The sequence below is a fragment of the Phaethon aethereus genome, assembly GCF_964289735.1.
Source record: "Phaethon aethereus genome assembly, chromosome: 8".
Taxonomy (NCBI): domain Eukaryota; kingdom Metazoa; phylum Chordata; class Aves; order Phaethontiformes; family Phaethontidae; genus Phaethon; species Phaethon aethereus.
Window position 1 is genome coordinate 13,560,697 of NC_138584.1, and position 21,418 is coordinate 13,582,114.

Sequence of the window (21,418 nt, forward strand, 5' to 3'; positions counted from 1 at the left end):
TCTGGCCAAGCAAAACATAATCTAGTTCTTTCTGAGTTTGTCTCATGTTTTTCTACTCCCTGAACAGCATTCTTCTTGTTTCATTGACAAGACTTCATCCACCCTTTAGCTACTAATTTCTAAAGTTTGGGGCTGTTCCCTGAAATTTGTCTCCTGCTTAGGAGTCATTGTGTCTTAAATGTTCTGTTTATCTCATTCATGGTAGCACAGAGTGATGTTTGGTGGTTCCATGGCTCTCCGTGCTAGTATTTCTGTGTTGTGAACCCTGCTGTCCCTTGAGACCACAACAGGCACTGAAGAAACACCTAACACAATGTGTCTCATTCTATGTGCAGGAAATTAAAGAAACAAACTTATTTAGTTGTGACATTAGATTTATGTGTTTAAGCCTCAAAACTGTATAAGGCAGTCTTTCCATATGACATTTGATGCCTTCCTTACATGTAGGAAGCACATAAAATGAAATACCTAAGTGTATAGTGACCTGTTGGAATTCACAGCATATTTTATCCATGCATCACAAAGGCTGTTTTATCTTGGGTAATAACAATGTAAGCCAATGATTTGATCACAGGAACTGTGGAGCACTCTTCAGTCTTCACAAACTGACTGGAAATTCAAAATGTGGAAATAATGAACCTGTAGATAAATATCATGAAATCTTAGGCTTCAGTGACCTACTAGTTGAGGGTGCCAGGGTTTCTTCTGGTCCTGAACCCATTCATACAGCATAAAACAACGGCACAAAAACCAGTTGCATCATTAAGGCTGTTCACTCCTATTGAAAGCAGAGTTCAGTACTGTCAGAATCAGCGCTGTAAACAATTAGATACATTATATGTTCCTGTTCCTTTAGAGAGTACATCTAAACCTCTATGAATTCTTGCATACACACAAGTCAGAAATAGGTGACATTATCCTGACCTCCTGACAACTTGAATGTATCTTTGGAAAAAAGAATTACTTCTTCAGTCATATTGCTCTAACATATTTACATGCACCGTTCATTTAGAATCCTCAGAAAAAATATTGCTCCCGTGAGGAATATTTCACACTTGTTTTAAAACAGTGTTACATGACAGTCGATCAAACGTTATTCTTTGTTTCTGTATTATTTTAAATTTTGTAATACAAAAAAATTTAATGAAATTAAGTTCTTGGCTACTTCAGTTTCTTTTTTCTGTTCCCAATATTAACTTCTGTTTTCTAGGCAGTTCTCCCACCTTTGTTCTAATTCTGGCAGTCTGACTATTGCTAACACAATAGTATGTTATAGTACACTGGGAAATTTTAAACGCATACGTTTCAATCAGTTTGACATGACTGCTTTGATGTTACTTTCCTATGCTGATGATCAGTAATTTCTGAGTAAGTAAGCATGCTGAGTGTCCAGAGATTAGGTAGATCACCACTGAAAGAAGGAAAGGGCTGATTAGTGTCCTACGACCATGATAAATGACTACCAAATTTGCTATTTTTGTATATTCAACAAACTTAATATTTCTTGGTAAGTTAACCTACTGGTGCTAAAGCTGAGAGGCATTTTTTAGTAGTTTAGTGCTTTCAGAGAGATCTGCTGTTGTAGCTTTAAAAACAAGAAAAAAATTATCTTAAGTATTTTCCAAATCTTGTGGGGTTTTGTGTGTTCTATATGAGGAAATTCTAGTTTGGAGTTGCCTGCTGCTCATTCCTGAATGTAAATTGTAATCTGAGGTTTTATGACATTGTGCTTAATTAATAGGGAAAACAATAGGATGTCACAAACAAGATATTGAATACAAGCAAGCATTAAGCATCAGGTGTATACAAATGCTTGAGAATCAAATTATAAACTGTGAATGTGTCTTAAAATAATGAAATTATGCTGTGTAGAAACTGTATTATTACTGATGGCCAAATTATGAGATCTTCATTTACACTGCTAAACACTTGCTCACTGAAGTGGATCTATTGATATGTGGGACTAATTCGTAAATGCTTGTTTATGAAAGACTGACACAGTATACCTCAAACTTTATATGTGTCATTTGAAATTAGTCTCTTCTTTATTTTTAAATGCATAGTGCAAGAAGTGCTTGCTGCAAAGAATTCCTACAATAGCATACAAAAAAAAAAAAAAAAAAAAAGAAATTAGTCAGATGCCCATACATGGTACCGAGTAAAAGAATTGAACTGTATCCATTGAAATATGTTTGTGGCTTAAATATTTGATAAATAGCAGGGATCTTTTTATTATTTGCCAGCTTTAAGGATTTGTCACTCCTCATTTAGTACTGTTGGTGTGAACAGTACAGCAGTTTTTTATAGTAAGTGTTTTATAATAAGTTAATAACTAACAGAGTCTTTATGCAGATATTTTGCTATAGAGACATTTTTCCTTCAAAACTCATCACATGTCAGATCAATACAATGATTTTTAGGCACTGTGCTGTAAATGGGTATAACAAGACAAAACTTGATGAATGTAAGACTTTCATTTAAAGCCAATGAAGGCTTTAAGTGCACACAGTTTATGAGATTAAATGCTTGCAGTAATCCTTGTTAATAAAGGGTTTAGATTTTGATACTAGGTATTAACCTGTTTTTGTGAAAAAAAGCATTCATACCCTTATGTACAACATAGGATTCCTTTAAATAGCCTGAGTGAGCAGTTGAAGATAGAGTGGTAGTACCTTGATAGCAATATGATTTAACTTGCAGATCCCTTCAGATGAGTAACCATCCCTCACATGTCTGTTAAGCATGGAAAGTCCAAGTGTGCAAGTGCAGAAAGGCCATTCATATTTGTGCATACTCCATGAAAAAAGTAGCAGTAGCAGAATGGGTAGAGCTTTTACTGACTGACAAAAATTGCTGTGCAGCTAAAGTAGAATAGGGAAGCTAGCCCAAAGTAAAACTCCCCAAAGGTATGTAGTGTGAATGACGTCATCAGCATCCCCCGGTTAATACTGTCCTGTTGAGCTGCACTACTAGCTAATGTAGACATAGCCAAAATGATACGTCCCATTATACATCACCTTTAGTAATTGCTAGTGACCCACTAAATGTTTACTGTCAGTCAGACAAAAAAATAATGTTTAACATAAATGGAACAGAAATGGAAAAATGCAGTTGGTTCCAGGCAAAAATATTTAGAAGCAACCTTCTAGCTATCAACACCAGAGAAGAGATCAACTTCCAGCATTGGGAGGGGAAAAAAACAACAAAAAATAAATGCAAAGCAAAGAATTCTTCCATTTCAGAGGCACCTAATAAAAAAACCAGCATTTTTTACAAAAGCTTTCAATTTGGCTTGTTTTGTTTTGACTTTTTTTTTTTTAATCTGAAAGCATGGTGATTTGGTGTTTGTTATTTTTTAATAATATTTCCAAACTTATGCTCAATGAACAAAGATAAATAATTCTGTTTTCCTGGTTTCCCTTCCTTATTTTTGAAAGCAGGAAGTGGGGAGAAAAAGAAAGCAAAGCTTTGGTAATTCATTGGAGTTGAAGTTCTTTTGCAAGGAATATTTCCAAGAAACAAAGAAATGGTCATTTAACGAAACTGTTTGTAATTACATTTAAAATTAACAACCTGGGCTCAAAAAATTATTCCTGTTACATCAGCTCCAGCAAATTTTATAGATAAGATTTATTATCACCTCATTTAATATTGTGTGTAATACACTTAAGTTTTAAAGAACAGCTGTAATTGAGGTTTCAAAGATGAATGACAATGTAACAGATTTGCAGGTCTTTTATTAAGAACATAGGATGTCCTTGGCCACATGTGTGTGCATGTCTGCGTGTGTGTGTTATGTATACATGCTGTGTATACAGGCATTGTAATAAAATCTAACCGCTCAGCCAAGAATTAGAGTAGACTTTGGTCTGTGAATAGCTATGTTTTGAAGGTTAAAAATTATACTTGATATATCCACCTATTTCTTAACCAAGATGAATATATACTACTATAACCATGGAGTTTCAAAGAATCAAGACGACATTGATTTCTGTGGAAACTTTGACCTGTACAGATTCTGCTTTCACAATTTATTGCTTTTACAGTGCTTCAGTCTGGCAGGCTCTAAGTATCTTTCTCTAGCTATATTATGCAATGGGCCTGGGTTATGGAATATTATAGTAAAGGGCCCTGGAATTCTTCAGTCTCTCAAATCTTTGCAGGAAGATTAAATGAATTCTGCAGCAGGTTTTTCTAAATTCTATAGTAATAATATCCAGGCTGTCTAGACTTTTGTTCTTTGGAGTCTATAGTTGTACTGTCACATAACTAATTAGAGAAAGTTGGCACAGATACACAGGTCAGGGTTTCTGCTGATTTACTGAAGAGTCCATTCTGTAATTCTTAGACTTTAGCCATCGTAAGAAAATTAAAGATATTTATGTTATTCTCCTGAGTTGATATAGTGCCTAGCACTGGTTTTGTTATGCCTTTATCAACATTTAGGTAGTCATCTTTAAAATCTAATTATCCTTATAAGCACATAAGAGGTACTCATCCAGAATATGAACCAGAAGGATGATATTTTGCTAATACTACCCCTCCCACTCTAGTTGTGGAAAGTCTTTTGAAACGCTAATATATAAATTAGACATTTAAGTAAATGCTGCATTGTTTCTCTTTTTTTTTTTTTTTTTGGTCAAGCTGGAGAAAGAGCAATAAGCTTTCTCCTAATGAACTAATTCTAGAAAATGTCATTATTTTACCATAAGAAACTACAACTTGAGTTCTCAACTCTCTTCCAGTCACATTGTTATGTAGCATCCTAGCTGTGCAACTACCAAGATCACTTGTTCTTTGAATTTTTTTTTTCTTTATGTTTTGAATAGTTTGTGAAGTTTGCTTCTGTGGAGAGGGTCCTGCAGAGCTTCTTAAGTAATGCTTACCTGCTATTCCCTGGACAAAGAACAATTTCACCTGGCAGGGTTATTGTTTTATTAAGATTCTTGTGAAAAAGATATCCCAAAAATCTGTCTCTACAAATGAACTGTTTGAGGTTCTTGTAGAACTAGGGAACTAGACAAAAAAAATTTAAATACTGGAAAAAACAGTAATTTCAGCACTGTTTCTTTCATATAGTGCACTTACAGCCTTGTAAGAATTCATACTTTTGCCTTTTTAACAATATTGGCAGGTGATACTAGAGATGTCTTTTATCAATGATAGAAATTTTTAACTGATAAATAGACTATAAATGGACTACTTTATGGTTGTACTTCTCTGATACACCATACTTAGAAAGCATTAGTAAGATTACATAGTTAAAAGGAGAGTATTTCGAGAAGAGAGATAATATCTAAGACTTTTTATGAAGTCAAAATTAAGATATTAAGAAGCCATTAACATTTATTGCTTATAATGATAAAATGATTTGTACCTTATTTCTCAGGCCCTCAATGATTTACATCATTGAGAACATCTGAAAACATATCTAGGTGGAGATTCTCCTTATTCTGCTTTCTGCTGTGGAATCTGAGGTGATTCCACCTCTCAAAAGGCGCAGTCAAATATAGCGATTACTCCTGTGAGGCTAACTAAAGCAACAATTACATGAAGAGAAAGTCAGTAAAAATGGAAAGATAAATTGGTAGCCTACTGCTTCCCTGCAAATTGGGTCTCCATTTTCTTTTTTTGTTAGTCAAATGATGTATTTTTTCAGTGTTGCAAACTGTTTTCATATCAAGAGGCTATGTTTTCAGTGCAGATACCCCACCATGTGCATTACTACTTAGTGAGGTGTGTTTTTCAACAAATCCCGGAAGTGAACATACACATAAACTTTCTTATTCTAGAATGTCACTGCAGAATGTCTGTGAGATTCACAGAGGAATTTTCAATGACTGAATTTACCATACACTTCTCATTTTTAGCTGGGCTGTTCCTTGCTGCAGAACAGTTAATTTGAGTGAATGTCTGTGCAGCTGTTCCAACAGGCACAGGTTCAACTGATTTGAGCATATTCTTCTTGTAGCTCTGTAGCCTGGTGCTCCACATTTGCTGTGGCATGCCACAAAGAAGCAAATGTTTCCCCAGATCTAATAAACTCCTTTTAGTAGTCTTGGAGGATTCTGAAGAGAGTAGCTTATTTAATATAGTACCATTTAGGACAATGCTACAGAAGTAATCCTTCTGTACCATGTTTTCATGCTAGGCATAACTGGTAGGCAAGATATTTTATGATTCTCAGGCAGGTTTATTCATATAACCATGAGGCTGATTCAAAAGCCTCTGATTTTAATTATGAGCACATTCCCAAAATAGAGAGGAATTAAATAATTTGTAGACTTTAACTATTTTTATTCCATATTCCATGAATTGCTCAACTATGCATTGACTTTGAGAGTTATGTGTTGGCTTTGACAACAACTTAGTGTCTATTTCAGTAAAGTAATTATGATCCCAACTAAATATTGACTCCAAATTGATCCATTTTACTTACAAGCAGTACTTCTATGCTTAATGTTAGGTATGCTCGAATACTTTGCTGGATGTTCCCCTTTACCTCTGGCCAACTAAGGCAGAGAGACCTAGCACTCAGCTTTTTCATCCCTAATATGCAAGTACTGTTAAATATCTGATAAACACTGTTGAAAATAAATCGTATTAAGTATTATCCAGGATAAAGAATTGTTATAAGGCAGCAGATTTTTCTTCTTAAGTGCTAAATACTCAAGTTAGGCATGCACATTGTTATAAGTAATGAGATGAAAAAGTGTCTGATGCCTCATCACACAGTTCTCTGTCTCTGCCTTCTACTGTCATCCCACTTACCTCTGACATCAAATCATGGTGGAAGACTGGCTCAGCAGAGGCATCAAGCATTGGATTTGTATGACACACTATATATCATCTATTAACTTTGTGAAATTGCCTCCAAATGTCGTCGTGATAATTTCATAGGGAAGGATCTATGTAGACTGCTGCCTTGTGTACTCTTTTTTTTTTTTCTCTATGCACTTTTAAGAGTACTTCAAGAATGCTCAGGTGTAATTGTAAATTTTACTGTGTTCTTCTGTCTCCTTCCCCATCTTTGTTCTCCCTCTCTTGCTTTTATCATTCTATCCTGTGAGACTTCCTTTTTTCCTGCAATGTTCATGTAAGAATAACATTATGCACATATGCATATATGTTTAGATACCACAGTGTTATTTTAGAGACAAACTATTGGAATTGTTAATAACCCATGACTCCATTTATCCATATTGACATTTAAAGTTCTTGGGACTTGTGCACGTAGATCATTAAGTGCCTAATTTATGAGTCCAGGTCGTTAAGTATGGCCAGATTAAGTCTTAGTAGTTTATTCACAAAGAACTTTATGAATTTCTATTTCAGTCTCACCAAGTCAAGCAGTTAAAATCAAAGAATGTGTTTGTGAAGACTGAAGTTGTCCTGTAAAGATTCTCAAAGAGAAAGAGTGTATATTTGTCCAACAAATACCGTAGAATGATAACTAAATCACAATAATGAAATCCGCAATAATGTATGCAGAATTTCATGTGCAGAGATGACTGACCTGACTGAAATGAAAGTTCTTCACTGACCAGTGAAACAGCACTGCCAATACATCACATAAAATACTTAAAGAAGCCATTTAATTAGCAAAGACAAAAAAAAAAAAGAACGGTAATTTACCAGAAATACTTTTATAGCAGATGTTGAAGGAAAAAGGTGGAAAATTAACATTTGAGGTGCCAAATATAAAATCAATCAATTCCTCAATAAACTTCTCACACATGAATAGCCAGTAGCAATTTAGGTATACTGTGCAAGACTTCTGAGGGCCTCCCTCTATGTGGACCCATGACAGGCAGACAGACAGTGCTGGGAAGTACAGTCAATGGATCAGGAACAGCTTTAACCAATTTAGAAACATCTAAGCCAAGTGGTAACAGCATGCTGAGTGCTTCTTACAAACACGCAATCCAACAAAACCCAGTGCCAAAATTCCATGGCACTCAAGAACAGCACAAAGCAAGCTTCAGAATACTGGCTATATTCCCCACCGGGGTTCTCTTAGCATATCATACTAAACAGCAGTAGTTTCAGGAGCAGCTCTGGCATTACTCACAGTGGCTGGCACACTATACATGGTGTTCTCTGTGGGCATGTCAGAAAGCCATGTATGTTCAGGGGCATATAGCAAGATGATAACCTGAGCTCAACAGGATGAGGGCAGGGGTCCTACACATCCATCTCTAATGGTTGCTCCAAAAGAGTAACCTCTTTTGTTTTTCAGTTGCTAATTCTCTCTAACGTATTCCTCTACTTCATTTAATTTTAATTTGGCTGGTGAAAGGGTAAGGGCCTCATTGTCAGCCTGGGATATGCATCCCCCATCTCCAGCAAAGCTCTTTGGAAACACTTTGCTGGAGATGGGGGATGCATATCCCAGGCTGACAATGACTGTACAAAACCTCTCAAAGGACTCAAATTCTTGAGGGGAGTCACTTAAGGAATCAAAGGGGGAATTTCTCTGTATGTATAGCAGGTTTTGTAGGAAGATGTCCAAATCAGGAAGCATTATTGAGCTAAGGAAAATAAAAAAGGCAGTCCAGAGCCACTGGAAGGAGAACTTCCAGTATTTTTGGAAGCTTAAAAGAATATATTCCAACTCTAAATTAACCTGGGACACACATGAATCTATAAAGTAAAATGAGTTGAGAGTATTGTAAAAAAAATAGATTGTAATGTATAGTCATTATGTGCTGAGAAATGAGGTATTTAATATTTTATGTTAAATAAGTTAGTAAAAAAATATTGTAGAACTAGGAAAATTGCAGAAGATTGGTTGATTTTTTTTTTTCAATTGGAGGGTTTTTTCTTCTTTCTGTGATTTTTCTTTTTGAAAGGAAGGAGTGTTACAAATTCTTCTTTACTGTTTTAAAATATTCTCCAATTTTTGTTAAAGGCTACTATTCTGAGAGATTTAAAGCAATTTTGGAAATACTGAGATAATTGTGAATTTTCCCAGCTGTACATTTCCATCAGTTATGATATTTTCTCCTTAAAGACAAAACATGTGCAGGTATACTAACAAAGTTATTCCTTTGCCCTCATTTTTGGTAAAGATAAAATAAAATTACATTAGAAGCATATAAAAGCTTAAAGATTCCCCCCTTCTGGGGAAATAGCAAGAGATTGAAGTTAATGGGTTTTGACCAAGAACATGTGCCAATTTTCAACCATCTTTTTTTTATGACAGCATAGGAAGCTCCTGAATGAGGAAATTTATAGTGGAAATGTTGGCAGGAATTTACCTAATGCTGTTTAAATGGTACCACTATGTTAAGAAATGCACTGGATACCAGACAGCTTTCTGTGGAAAATGATAAACACACAACATCTCTGTAGGGTATCTCAGCAGAGCCATTTTTATTATCCAGTATAGTGGGTCTTTTTACTGTGATGTTGTTTTTACACATGATATATGAGAACAAAGATGAAAATAACATTTGCTAGCTGTTAAAATTTTTATTTCAACGTGTTCTATAGTGTGTATTTACACAGTGCTTAATTATTTTTTATTGCAATAACTGTGTCTCTCTGTACAGCCTTTTTTAATTTTTTTATTTTTATTTTCTCCCTTCTTTGAGAGTACAGATGTGATGCAAACTCTCAGAATTATACTGTTGATCACTTGCATGCTGAGCTGCATGCTGGTAATAGGAAGTGCCCTGAATTAAATCTTAGGAATTTAGACTGGTTCCCAGTGAAGAAGTAAACAAACAGCATGAAAATGACAGAGCAGGAGTTACACCTTCCCACCCTCTCCTTTCCAAGCCAGATAGCATTTTAAGCCAGAATTTTGCACCTAGTCTGTTTGGTGTTAATTTGCACTGTTTTGCTATGTGAGCAATAGTTAATATGTTTTCCAGAATAGCAGCAGAAATTAAGTAGATATGTTATTTATAACCACAAATGTTAATATAATATCTAATATAAGTAGTATGTGCCTAGTTTTGTTTTCTGAATGAAAAGTCTCCACTTCTGATGAACTATAGACGATCTTTGTTTTTGTTATTTAATGTGCATATGCTTTCCTGCAGGGTGAGATCCAGCAGCTGTTGATTATAGCTGACCCCAGAGCTGCATATGACTACTGTGAGCATTATAGCCCAGACTGTGATTCCCCAGTGCCCAATGCTGCTCAGGCTCAAGATCCTCAAGTTGATGAGGTGAGTAATCAGTCATGTATTACTAGATTTATTGCACGTTAGTGGTTGTGCTGGATACAAGTTACCCAAGGAGCATTTACAGCTAAATGGCATGCATTGTTCTAGATGTGAGGGAGGAAGGTTGCAGGAGTACATTCATTTTTGCTATCCACTTATTTATGTCAAGCATGTGAAGGAACCTATCACACCAGTATTTGAATAACCAGCATGTTCAAAAAAGTTAAATTGTAATTCCTTAAAGAATGATAGCAATATGTGTTTGTTTAGTTGTACATATTTGTTCTTCCTATGTACGTTTATGATTTCACTGATGCTGAGTGCCATCGAATGCCGCATTTGAAAGATACAGGAGCCATGAGTATTCTGCAGTTGTAAACAACTTCTGCTAGAGATGCCATGTACTCTAATGAGCTGTGTCCAGTGTACAAATGCATGTACACGCAAAATTATTTCATCCAGCTCCACTCGTAGCAGGTAAATAAAACAGGACCAAAACGGAGTTGGAATTTTTCCCAGAAACACAAAAAATGTTTACAGAAACCATTTGTCACTGTAGGCAGTTCTCACAGCCATGAACTGAGTAATTCATTGAGGGCAAGATAGATCCTCTGATTAGACCTCTGAGGGTCAGCGGTTGTATATATTGTTCTATACATTCTAAATACTTGCATCAAACACTGTAAAGTGGAAAGCTTTTGCAAAATGTAACTAGTCTTAATTGAACTTGGCTCTGGACAGTTAATATGCACTCAACTCTGTATAATCTGACTGGTTATTGTTACTGATTGCACAAGAGATCACCATTAAAAACTTGCTGAATTGTTCTCAGATGCCTGCTTTGAGCCAATTTTGAGACAGAAATTTTCCTAAATATATGATAATTTTATTTTTTGTTACTATTTATTTTATCTGACTGAAAATTATGTCATCAAGTGAGTAAGGTCCATAGGGCCCAGAATTTAGTTCAAACGCACTCCCACATCCATTGCATCAGAGGTATAGCTCAAGATGTGTCAAGTCAATTATACATAGACAGATGCCTTTACACTACATTACAGTGTATGAGGTCTGGTCTCTTCATGAGGATCCTGTAGGACCTTTTGTCTGTGTGCCTGGCTACCTGGATCTCCATGTACTATATTCCAACACAGAACAGGCTGAAAGCATATGGTTGGTATTTTATGGGAAGAAAAATAAAAGATATCAACATAAAATTTTTTTTTTCATTATTAAATTTCAAAGAAATTTGAAATTTTGCTTGGGAACTTTCTTGGACTTTGCTTCTAGCAGACTTCTTAGCACTCTGATTCTTTTTCTGTTCCCTGTGTGAAGACCTGGAAGGTTTGAATAGACTTTTCTACTTCGAAAGAAGACTGAAGAGTAGTCACATCTAATAAACTGATCCTTGTGGGAAAAGGTTGTTAAAATCATCCATTGGTCTCTTTCTTGAAGAGGAATATATCTAAATACTTAAAATCTTCAACTAAGTTGGGGGTACTGTCACCTTCAAACTCACATCAACTCCTAAGCAGGAGTTAACAAGGCTTAGAGAGATTGCAAATATTTGTTTGCTCTGGCCACTACTGATGGCAATGATGGCTCCTGTCCTTTAGTGTAATGCATGTGGACAAGGCTTGGAGTCCAGAGAAATTAGCTGGGATCAGACTGTAGATTCAAAATCTATTCAAGATGAAGAAGAATGAATACTTATGCTTGATCATTAGAAATGACTACTGATGAATTATTACAGTGTAATTCAATATGTCTAAAGGATGTACAATATGAATAAAATAGCCCAGGGATTACTTTCCCTCCATAATGGATGACTAGCTAAATCTCCTGCTGTCAAATATTATGTTTATACTATATCAAAGCTGTTTAACACTAGCATCAGTTGAGAGCATTCATTTGTAGATCAAAAGAAAAATAAGCCTTATCATAATTATAAAAACTATGTACACATATATAGCTATATGCACATCATATAGAATTCCCAGTTATATACTGCACATGTATTGAAAACAGTCTGTGAGCACTAAACAAGGAAAGGGAACCATAAAATCAAACAATCAGCACTGTTCTCCTTGAGCATCCTGAGTAGAGATCATCTATAGCCTAATGCAACTGCCACTGGAGTCAGCAAATATCATTACATTCAGCAGCCAATAAAAAAACGCTCTTGGGGTTAGTGGTTTTTTAATGTATTTTTCTAAGGCCTATTTTGTTGCCCTGTGAAAACAAAAGGCATATGTGAAAACATATATAGTTTGTGGGAGCACCTACAGAGAAAAAAGTAAAATCAAAGACGTTAATTTGTAATGTAAAATTTTAAAATTAATTTGAAAAAAATTGAGAAGAGTGGAAAGATTAAAAAACTTGGAGAACTGCCATTTCTGTTTGCTTCCCTTTATTGCTCTGCGTGGTGATTGAATCATTTTGCTCTCTGAACTAAGACACAATTTCCTTGTTGCTATCCATGAATTTATACACGTAACTTTGTATGGATATCGCCAGTGAAGTCAATGGATCTCTTTAACATGTTGTGTAATAGTAATCTGAAATAATCACATCAGCAATACTACCAGTGTGATGAATATGTAATAGAATAAATGACTGACTGAATTGCCCAGAATTATAGAATTGTCTGTGGAATGATAAAAAAGCATCTTGTTAAAGCAGGCTACTTTGTTATCTTTTGAGATGCAGGCTAGCAAATCACACATTTATTTCCTTAAAATGCATTTTAAGGAAATAAATGAAACAAGTCTTATTTAGGTACTGGAAGAAGTTGTAGAAGATAACAAGGCTGATTTTTTTTTTAAGCAGTTGATTGCAAAATTAAATAAGGAGTTAAAAGATAAAAATATACTTACAGCCAGTCTATATGGAAAACAATTATTTCAAAATACCTGATTGCATATTTTGAGGAGATTACAAGTTTGATAGTGATATTTGATAGAATCTATAGACTTAGACCTTTGTAAAGCTTCTGATTTGTCAACATACGATATTTGGATGAAAAAAAATTGGCATTGTATGGCAAGGTACCTGACAAACAGATTCAAATCTTGTTGCCTTATTTCAGAAATTACTATAAACCAAGAGCTATCACTGAATTAGCTTTTTAGCAGAGTTTCTTAGGAATTGTGCTAGCAATACAGAAATAAGTGTAAAAAGGATGCTATTAAAATTTATCAATGTCATGATATTGCAGAACAATAAACAATGATGATAACTAAAGGCAAAGTTACACACATACAAGAAAAGGAAAGACATGCAGGACAAACATAGAGAACTAGGAAATATTCACTACAATACGGTGTGCTTTGCATGTGTTAACAAAAGAACCTTTCGTGTGCAGCAGATTGTCCCCATCTGTGGGCTTCATTTGCTGCTATATGAGTGAAAGCAGTTTTGAGGGTACATGATTTACCAGACTGGGGTACTAATCAATCTGAAAGCCATCATGAAAAGATTATTGTTCAGCTAGATTGATTTCCTGGTTTGATCTCCCACGTTTGCACACCATCTCTTGTGTTAGAAAGAGGGAAGAGAAAACATTGGGCTAAAGGCTAGGCAGGATTGTGTCTTTCAGTGTCAGCTTTGGCTTAAGGCAGCAGAAGCTGAAAATACTTGTTGGATACTAGCCTTGGAAGATTATGGTTATTAAAACAGGGAAATAGTTTGTACATAAGCACTCCAAGCAGAACTGGCAAAAAAACACAGTGCATGCCTTGGTTTGTAAACAAAGGAATAAGAATACAGATGCACTATTACTTCTCTGTATGCTGTTGGTTGAAACATATACTGGAACATCACATACTGTCTTGGTGTTTAGTCACTAAAACAAATATTGCAAAAATGGAAATGATTCAAAAAAAAGCTACATAACTGTTTTAACTTTGGGAATTGGAAAACTTAATGTGTTTGACTTGTCCACAACAATGACAAAAGCTTGAAATGTTGCTCAGTTTGCATATGCAAAGAACCTTCACAAAAAGAAAATACTGGCAGCAGACAAATGTGTGGAGGGGAAGAAAGTAAGTTAGATAATTGCAGATTGGAATAGATCTACCACATTTTTTAGGAATGAAAAAACAAATTACCAAAATGGTGTATCTAGATATCTTCAAGCCATGGATAGATACCTTTCTGAAAGTTTTGGGAAATGTCATGTATACTTTAGTTGGCTCAGTTACAGGGTGCCTGTAAGAAGTTTTGAAGTCTGAAAGTATACAGGAGTTAGTCAAGGTGATCTAATAGTCCCTTCTGGCCTTACATCTCTGAGCCTTTGAATTATTGCATACCAGAATAAGAAACTGATACTTGGCTTAGAGGAAAGAGACAAATTATGTGATTGCAGAGCCCATTAATGTTTCCAGCACTGACTAAAAAACCCAATGGAATTAGTTGATTTTTGACAGTGAAATAGTAAATTATGTTTGTGGAGTTGCGCCTAGGAAGCTGAATAGGATTTCTCTTGATATCTCACATCTTTGTAGTTTCCAGCAAGTTCACAGCTTGGGAATGGAGTTATCCTGAAAAGTTGGATGATTTTTAGACCACTAAAGAAACATCTGGAGAGAAAGATTTGTCCAAGATGATGTAGGTTTAAAGACAAACGTACTTTGTTTGAGTGTAATCCTCATTGCTCTAGGCAGTGTTTCTTTCTGCAAAGGAGCAAACAAATACCCAACATTTTTGGCATTTCTTTCAACAGCAGTACTGGCTTAAATGATTCCTTTCCTTTTCTGTACTCTTTTCCACCCATGCCATCTGTCCAGTTCAACTGGTAGAATTGTTTATGCATTTGTTGGGTACAAGGTCTGAGACTTCATCTAGACTAAAAATAACCTACCAGCCATAAAATGGGAAAAATGATGGAAGATACTGTAGTAGCTTCCATTAAATGAGCCTGAGGATGCACGTCACATCATTGCAACATCAGGAGTGCAATATCTGCTTTTTAAAATGTTTGGGTTTGTCTTAAGACCTTAAGACCTTGACTTTGCTCTCATATGTAAGTTTACTGGACACTGATTTATAATCAGTGTCTTTACTGATGATACCTTAAGTGTTGCATTGAGATTTTCTTTTTCTTATTGCATTTTCTTTTTACTGTAGCATCAGATTCAAAGTGCAGTTTGGGTGATGTGACAGAGAGGATTTCAATGCCTATTTTTACTTGCAGCATTCCTTCATCCCTGAATTAAATGCTGAGGTTACCTTAAATAAAGCTCAGGAAGAATCAAGCATCTCACAATGGGATTCACAAAAACAGCAAACCATGAATAAAGACTTAGACCTAGCAAGCCTACAAAGGGAGGACGTATCTTAAATTCTACCCTTCTTTACAGGCTTAGTCAGCTGTGCTATCCTGATTCCCATGCCATTCTCCTACCTTAACCAAGGTCAACCTTCTGCATCCTCTTCCATCACCTTTCCCTTCCTATTGGGGAGTGAGTAGGAATGACTTAGAGACTTCGAGATACAAGCTTTGGAGCTGGATGCTGTATTTCCACTTCCATTTTAATTATGTCAGTCCCATTCTGGATCCAAGTAACTGTCATATATGTTTAAACAAGGCTTATTTAACTGGTAACTACCTTTTGTGTACAGGCTCTGCAAAATATGTTGAATTTGGCTATTTGCCAGAACTGTGGGGATTTCTGTGGGCAGCTCAGGATAAGCCATTAGAATAGAGATGCATGTGAGTGATATTCCTGTACAGAATGCTTTTATTCTTCTGTGCTTTGTTGCAACCTCATCACACCTAAGTGTCATTCAGTCTGAAATTTGAAAATGGGTAAGCAATAGATTAATGGTAATATCCACACCCTTTACTCTGTTGCGAATCGTTTATTTCCACCGTCATGACATGCTTTAATTGAGTATGCATCAGTCATCCTTGTTCTTGCTTGTGAATAGCTAGGTATATATCTCCGTAACTTGTCAAGTACAGAGTGATGACCTCAGCAGTTGTCACTACACCAAAAAGGTGTTGTCTAAAGTTGCGTAAAAAATTGTGCTGAATCTGTAGTTGCTTCTAGAGGAAAAAGAAAGGGTACCTGATTATAGAAGGGGTTCAAATTTAAACACAGCACGGCAGAGTACTTCCCAAATTGACCAAACTTAATCGTTACTTGGTAAGCACAACTCTCAGTTCTCAGAAATTCCAAGCAAAGAAAAATCATTGTGTTTGATTTAAAACAGGGAGGAGGTTGCCAGATCTTTTAAGGAACGTATTGTGTCCTGAAATACATTCATTAAGTGTTGCATGTTATTGTCTTATGTCAGAAGAGGGTTGCTAGAGAGTTCAGAACGTTTGGTGCAATTAAATAGCTTTTGGATAAAGCAATTTAAGGGGAGAACAAGCTGGCTGGGAACTTTAGAAAGTAACTGGAATAGTGCATTAGCATGATTTCAGTCTAGTGTCATAGTCATTTTACCATGCCAAATCTTCCTCTGGCCTGCAAATTTTGGAGAGTTTTTATGTAGTGAAAGCAGACAAACTAAGGGGCAAAGAGTAGTAAACAAGTAAAATGGCAGGAAGTAGGGAGAGGAAATGAGTGAGAAATGTGAGTTGTCTGTACTGGATTGTTATCCTTCCATCATAGAATTTTACAGAAGTCTGATCAGAAGTCTGATCATTAACAATATGGTATCTTCATGAACTCTGCAATGTATCTGAATGGCTAGCACCGGTGGCTCCATAGTAATTAATCCTGTCATTTAATTCTAACATTCAATCAGTTACTAATTAATTCATGAACATAGTGGTAAATTAGCCACTTGGTCAAATAGTGTCTTTGGGAGAAAAGGATCTTTTATGTTGTTGATTTTATTAAAGCTTTTTGCTCTATTCTGCTGGTTTTTTCAGAGCTTTTTTTTATATACTGAGCATTAAAATTAATTCAGTAATCATTACATTTGCTCCATGCTGAATGTATAATTAGGTTTTAAGGCTCAAATGTGGGGATGAAATCATATTTTAAAATTATCAGGTTTATTTTTCCTAAGGAAGTTATGCACCTGTGCTTTTCTTATAAATACCTTGTGAATAGTCTGGCCTCTGATTTGGTTTCAAAACCCTTTCTACTCTAAAATGAAATGTATTAAATTCAGTTCCAGTTCAATCACAGATGCTTGACCAGCTCACAGAAATTAGAGCGGGGAAAGACCTAGACAGTCATCATCTTCCTTGATGTTGGGCAGTATATTTGCTGAAGTGTCACTGGGTCTAGTTTTCAATGGACCCAGCTATCAAGCTTTCAGATCTTCTCTTGGAAGATCCTTCTGCAACCCAGTAAATCACACTGTCTGACTTCTGCTGAAGAAGTTGCTCCCCAAAGGAACTCTGCTTCATTTATTTTGGACCTGTTCCAAACTAACGGATTACTTGAAGAAATGAAATGTTTGCCTTTAATGAAATGAACTTGGTAAAGTAAAGATGCAAATGGCCCCCAAAATATATCAACTTGGAGTTCTCATGCATCCTTGTTAATTTAACCATGATAATTTAACAGGTGTTTGATCAGAAATACTAGCTTTCTGAAGAATACAGAAAGATAATGATTTTCATGTTTAATTTAATGTTTAATGTCATGTTTAGAACTGCAGTTAGCTAACTTAGCAGGTGTTAAAAATAGTGATCTTCCTAGCTCGCTTTTTCTTTGCATAGATATACAGACTTTTTCTTTAAGCAATTAACATCATAAAGAACCTTAAGTGTCTTGTTCTCCTTTTGACAGAGGCTGTCTTTGAAAGTTGAAGATTTTGTTCTTATGTCCTTTTACCTCCTTGCTTTTATCACTTTCATGACCAATATAAGGACTCTGTGGTAGAAGAGGCCACCTCTTAATCTTTTAACTTTCCTTCTGCCCTAAGATTGACATCTACTACCATTTATTTATTTATATTACTGCATCTGATTTTTAAAACTATAATTTTGCTTGGCAACCTTTATTTTATTGCATTTTATAGAGTGATAGTGGGCCTAGAATGTTTCAAAGTAATCTTTGCCTCTTTAGCTAGCTAGATGATTTATCATAACCTTTAGGCAATGGAAGAATTGCGCATATGACAGTCCTTTGGTTTAGGATTTAGATTGTTAGTTCCTTGTAATTTGGAAAGGTAAAGTAAAAATTGCTAAAATCTATGTCTTGGAATGGGGGAGTAGGTTTTTAGAGTATGGATAGCAGAAGAATCCGTTTTCAAAGTAAGGCTGTCTCCAGAATATTTAAGTCATTCCACAGTTGAAATAGGCCTTGCATGCTGCTGATCTTCTGCTTCTAAAATTCATCTGATGAAGAAAACAGTTCATCTCTTTAATTGGAATTGCATGATGATCTGGTAGTGTAATATAATCACTCTGGTAGAGAAAGCATGAGGTCATAGTGGAAAGATTTTGTCCCATCAAGAAACAGCAGATTTTATTCTTCCTTTCATTTGTAAGAAAACATTTGTATGCGATATTCATTACAAGAATGGCTGTTCTGTAACTAGTGGTGGTCTTACAAAAGAAGAAAGAGAAACAACAGAAAATTGCATCACATTTGAAGTATGTGTTACCTGATGTCTCAGCTGAAATCCTTCACCAAGTTCCAGCTATTGTCCCAGTTGAAGATATAATTTTGAGTCAATCTTCTTGATATTCATGTGAAATCACTGGGATAGTTAATACAGTTGTATATACTTTGCTATTACTATGGGCACTTGGTGAATCTCATCTCTATTGTCTCAGAGCTTTAACCATCCCATTATCTAGCAATATTAGGGTTTAGGTAAACTTTCATAGACAGATCTCTTCAGCAGGATTGAAGTAATGCTGCACAGCCGTGGTAGGTATATTTTGAATTTGACTAAGTCTGTACTTAGATCCATAGGAGGATCACCAGAACGATCCAGAAGCTGAATGCCCCTTTAAATCCCATTCCAGCTTCTTTATTCTCTGGCTGCATTCCTGGCCAGTAATATCTTTCTTTGGTATATAGCTAACAACAAATGATGCTCTCTTCAACTACACTCTTCACCTCTGTCATACTTGCTTTTATTCCTTGCTTTGATTTCTTGCTAGAGTTAGTAGGCTTGATTAAATACAGAAAGTGGCAGAAGATACTTTTCCATTTGCATTAATTAATTTTGGAATTATAGATGCTTTCTCCTGTATTTTCAAGAGTCTACTTATTCTCTTTCCTTTGATTAGCAGTGCAATAATGACAGATTTCTGTGAACTCCCCAACTTCTGTGAACTAATAGCAAGGCCTGAGATAGCATGGGTTTTGCAGCACTCGGAAATGTTAGCATCCAAAATGTGAAGGCACTTTTCTCAAGGTTTGTTGAGACCTCCAACTGAGTGGGTCATACCCCTGTCTCTGGTCATTTGATAAAGGTGACCTTGCAGTTACGTAGCTCCAGAAAAAGAAGGGATATATGCCACATATCCAGTCTTGAGTGTTGATGGTTGCAGGCTTCACAGCAGGTGACTAAAGCCCTATTATTCACTCTATCAAATCTGTTCCTGGTGTTTCCCAGTTTAGTCCTCATTTAACTGTCCAGTCCTTCACCAGTCCTGTTGTCTCATCTTAAAGACGGGGAATAGCCTTTATCAGATTGAGTTGATAAAATCATGCTGTGGAGTAAATCGTATTTATCTAAAGTACATCTTTACACCAGTTAGGGATGTAGAGATGCATTCCTCCACCTGGACAGATTTTGCCTCAGGAAATACACCTGAAAGATTTTGCATCTATATTTCACTAGTTGCAACAGGACCTGTGCAATACAGTACAAAATGTATTCTCTCTGTTTAATTGGCTGGTGTGAAAGACTAGGGTTGCTGGCCTTTCAGAAGGAAAAGTCTGGAAAGGAAGGATTACTAAGAATAAGGTCTTTCTGTGTAGGAATTTTAGGGCTACTGTATATTCCCACTTCTCCCCCTTGTGCCAGGGGGACTACAAAGTACTGCCAACTAGAAACTACTTGAATATAGTTTCAGCATGGTGGCCACATGTCCTAGCTTGTAGGTTCAAGAATTTCTGTAATACCCCTCTGACACTGTGTTCTTAAAAAGGAAAAAAAAAAAGTCCATGGAGAAGATCTTCACTTGCTTGGATGTAATCTGATTCCAGGATGGAAACTGGCATTCCTCACTGCTCATCAATTCCTGTTCTTTTTGTCTGTGTGCCTGCATATCACTGCAACCCAAATGTACCACTGTATTTGTGGCAGGAAAGTTTAATTTTCTTTAATAGAAATGAGTGAAGCACAATACCCAAACGTAAAGTATTTTCTGTGTGATTACACATGACGCAAGAGATCTCTCCACACTCTCATGCTTTTTTGTATGAGTGTTTTCTAGTTCTCATTCATAAATGTCTGGCTTTCCAAACTATGCCTCTGGCAGATCTTAGCATAAGTACCAATTTATTCACCACTTTCTTTTTTAATACTAACATACTTGGCAAGATATTTTTCCTTTCTTTTTTTTCCAGTCAACATTTCTGTTTAGTTTATGGTCTCTGAAGAACTTTTTGTAACCCACTGTCGTAATTTTATTAGTCGCATAGTTGGCGCAATTCAGCACAGCCATTCAACTTACCTTGAGGGAAGCCATACTACTGAGATTTGAAAAACAGTTACAATACTGAGCAACACAGAGTTATATTTTAATTGTTAATTGGTCAAAATGCATGCTGGTATGAATGCTTCCAGTTTCAGTATAGGTCTACAATGCTTACTAAAAAGGAATCGATGTGTCTGGAAGTTATTAAAACAAACTCCTAACAGCATATTTAAATTTAAATCCAGCTAATGAAGCAGTAATTCTCTCCAAAATGTTCCTCCACTTGTCCCTTAAGATATTGGGTAATATTTAACATGGGTAGTGTCTATTGTTTTGGTACCAGTAAAAATTACAGAGCAGAGTGTTTGATTCATGTTGTTTGGCTGAGGAAGCATTTAAAAATATGTAATTGGTTGTCACTGGTAGGGTGGAATGACTGAATTGGAAGAGGTATATTCCACTAAAGGCTTTTTTTTCTTGTAGATCAACCTTGTTTGCATAGACTTCTTGACAGAAGATAAGCAAATCGGATTTTATGCATTTGCACACATTTTTATGATTCCCAAAGAAATACAGCAATTTCAGTTCTGTTCTGTAACTATTTCAAAATGGCAGTTGTTATCCATGTAGTTATTTCTTTTCTTTACTTCCTTCATGTGGTTGTTTATGGTCTCCT

General features: G+C 35.8%; 1 protein-coding gene across 4 annotated transcripts in view; it reads left to right on the forward strand.

Moving 5' to 3' along the window:
* Positions 1–21,418, forward strand: part of COL11A1 (collagen type XI alpha 1 chain) — a gene marked incomplete at its 5' end in the record, with an annotated part of 160,097 nt that overhangs the window by 27,409 nt on the left and 111,270 nt on the right. For all 4 annotated transcript variants that reach the window (XM_082002896.1, XM_082002898.1, XM_082002897.1 and 1 more), the window contains one exon: positions 10,050–10,178. In XM_082002896.1, coding sequence (XP_081859022.1) covers positions 10,050–10,178 — 129 coding nt within the window. The remainder of the gene's footprint in view (positions 1–10,049; positions 10,179–21,418) is intronic.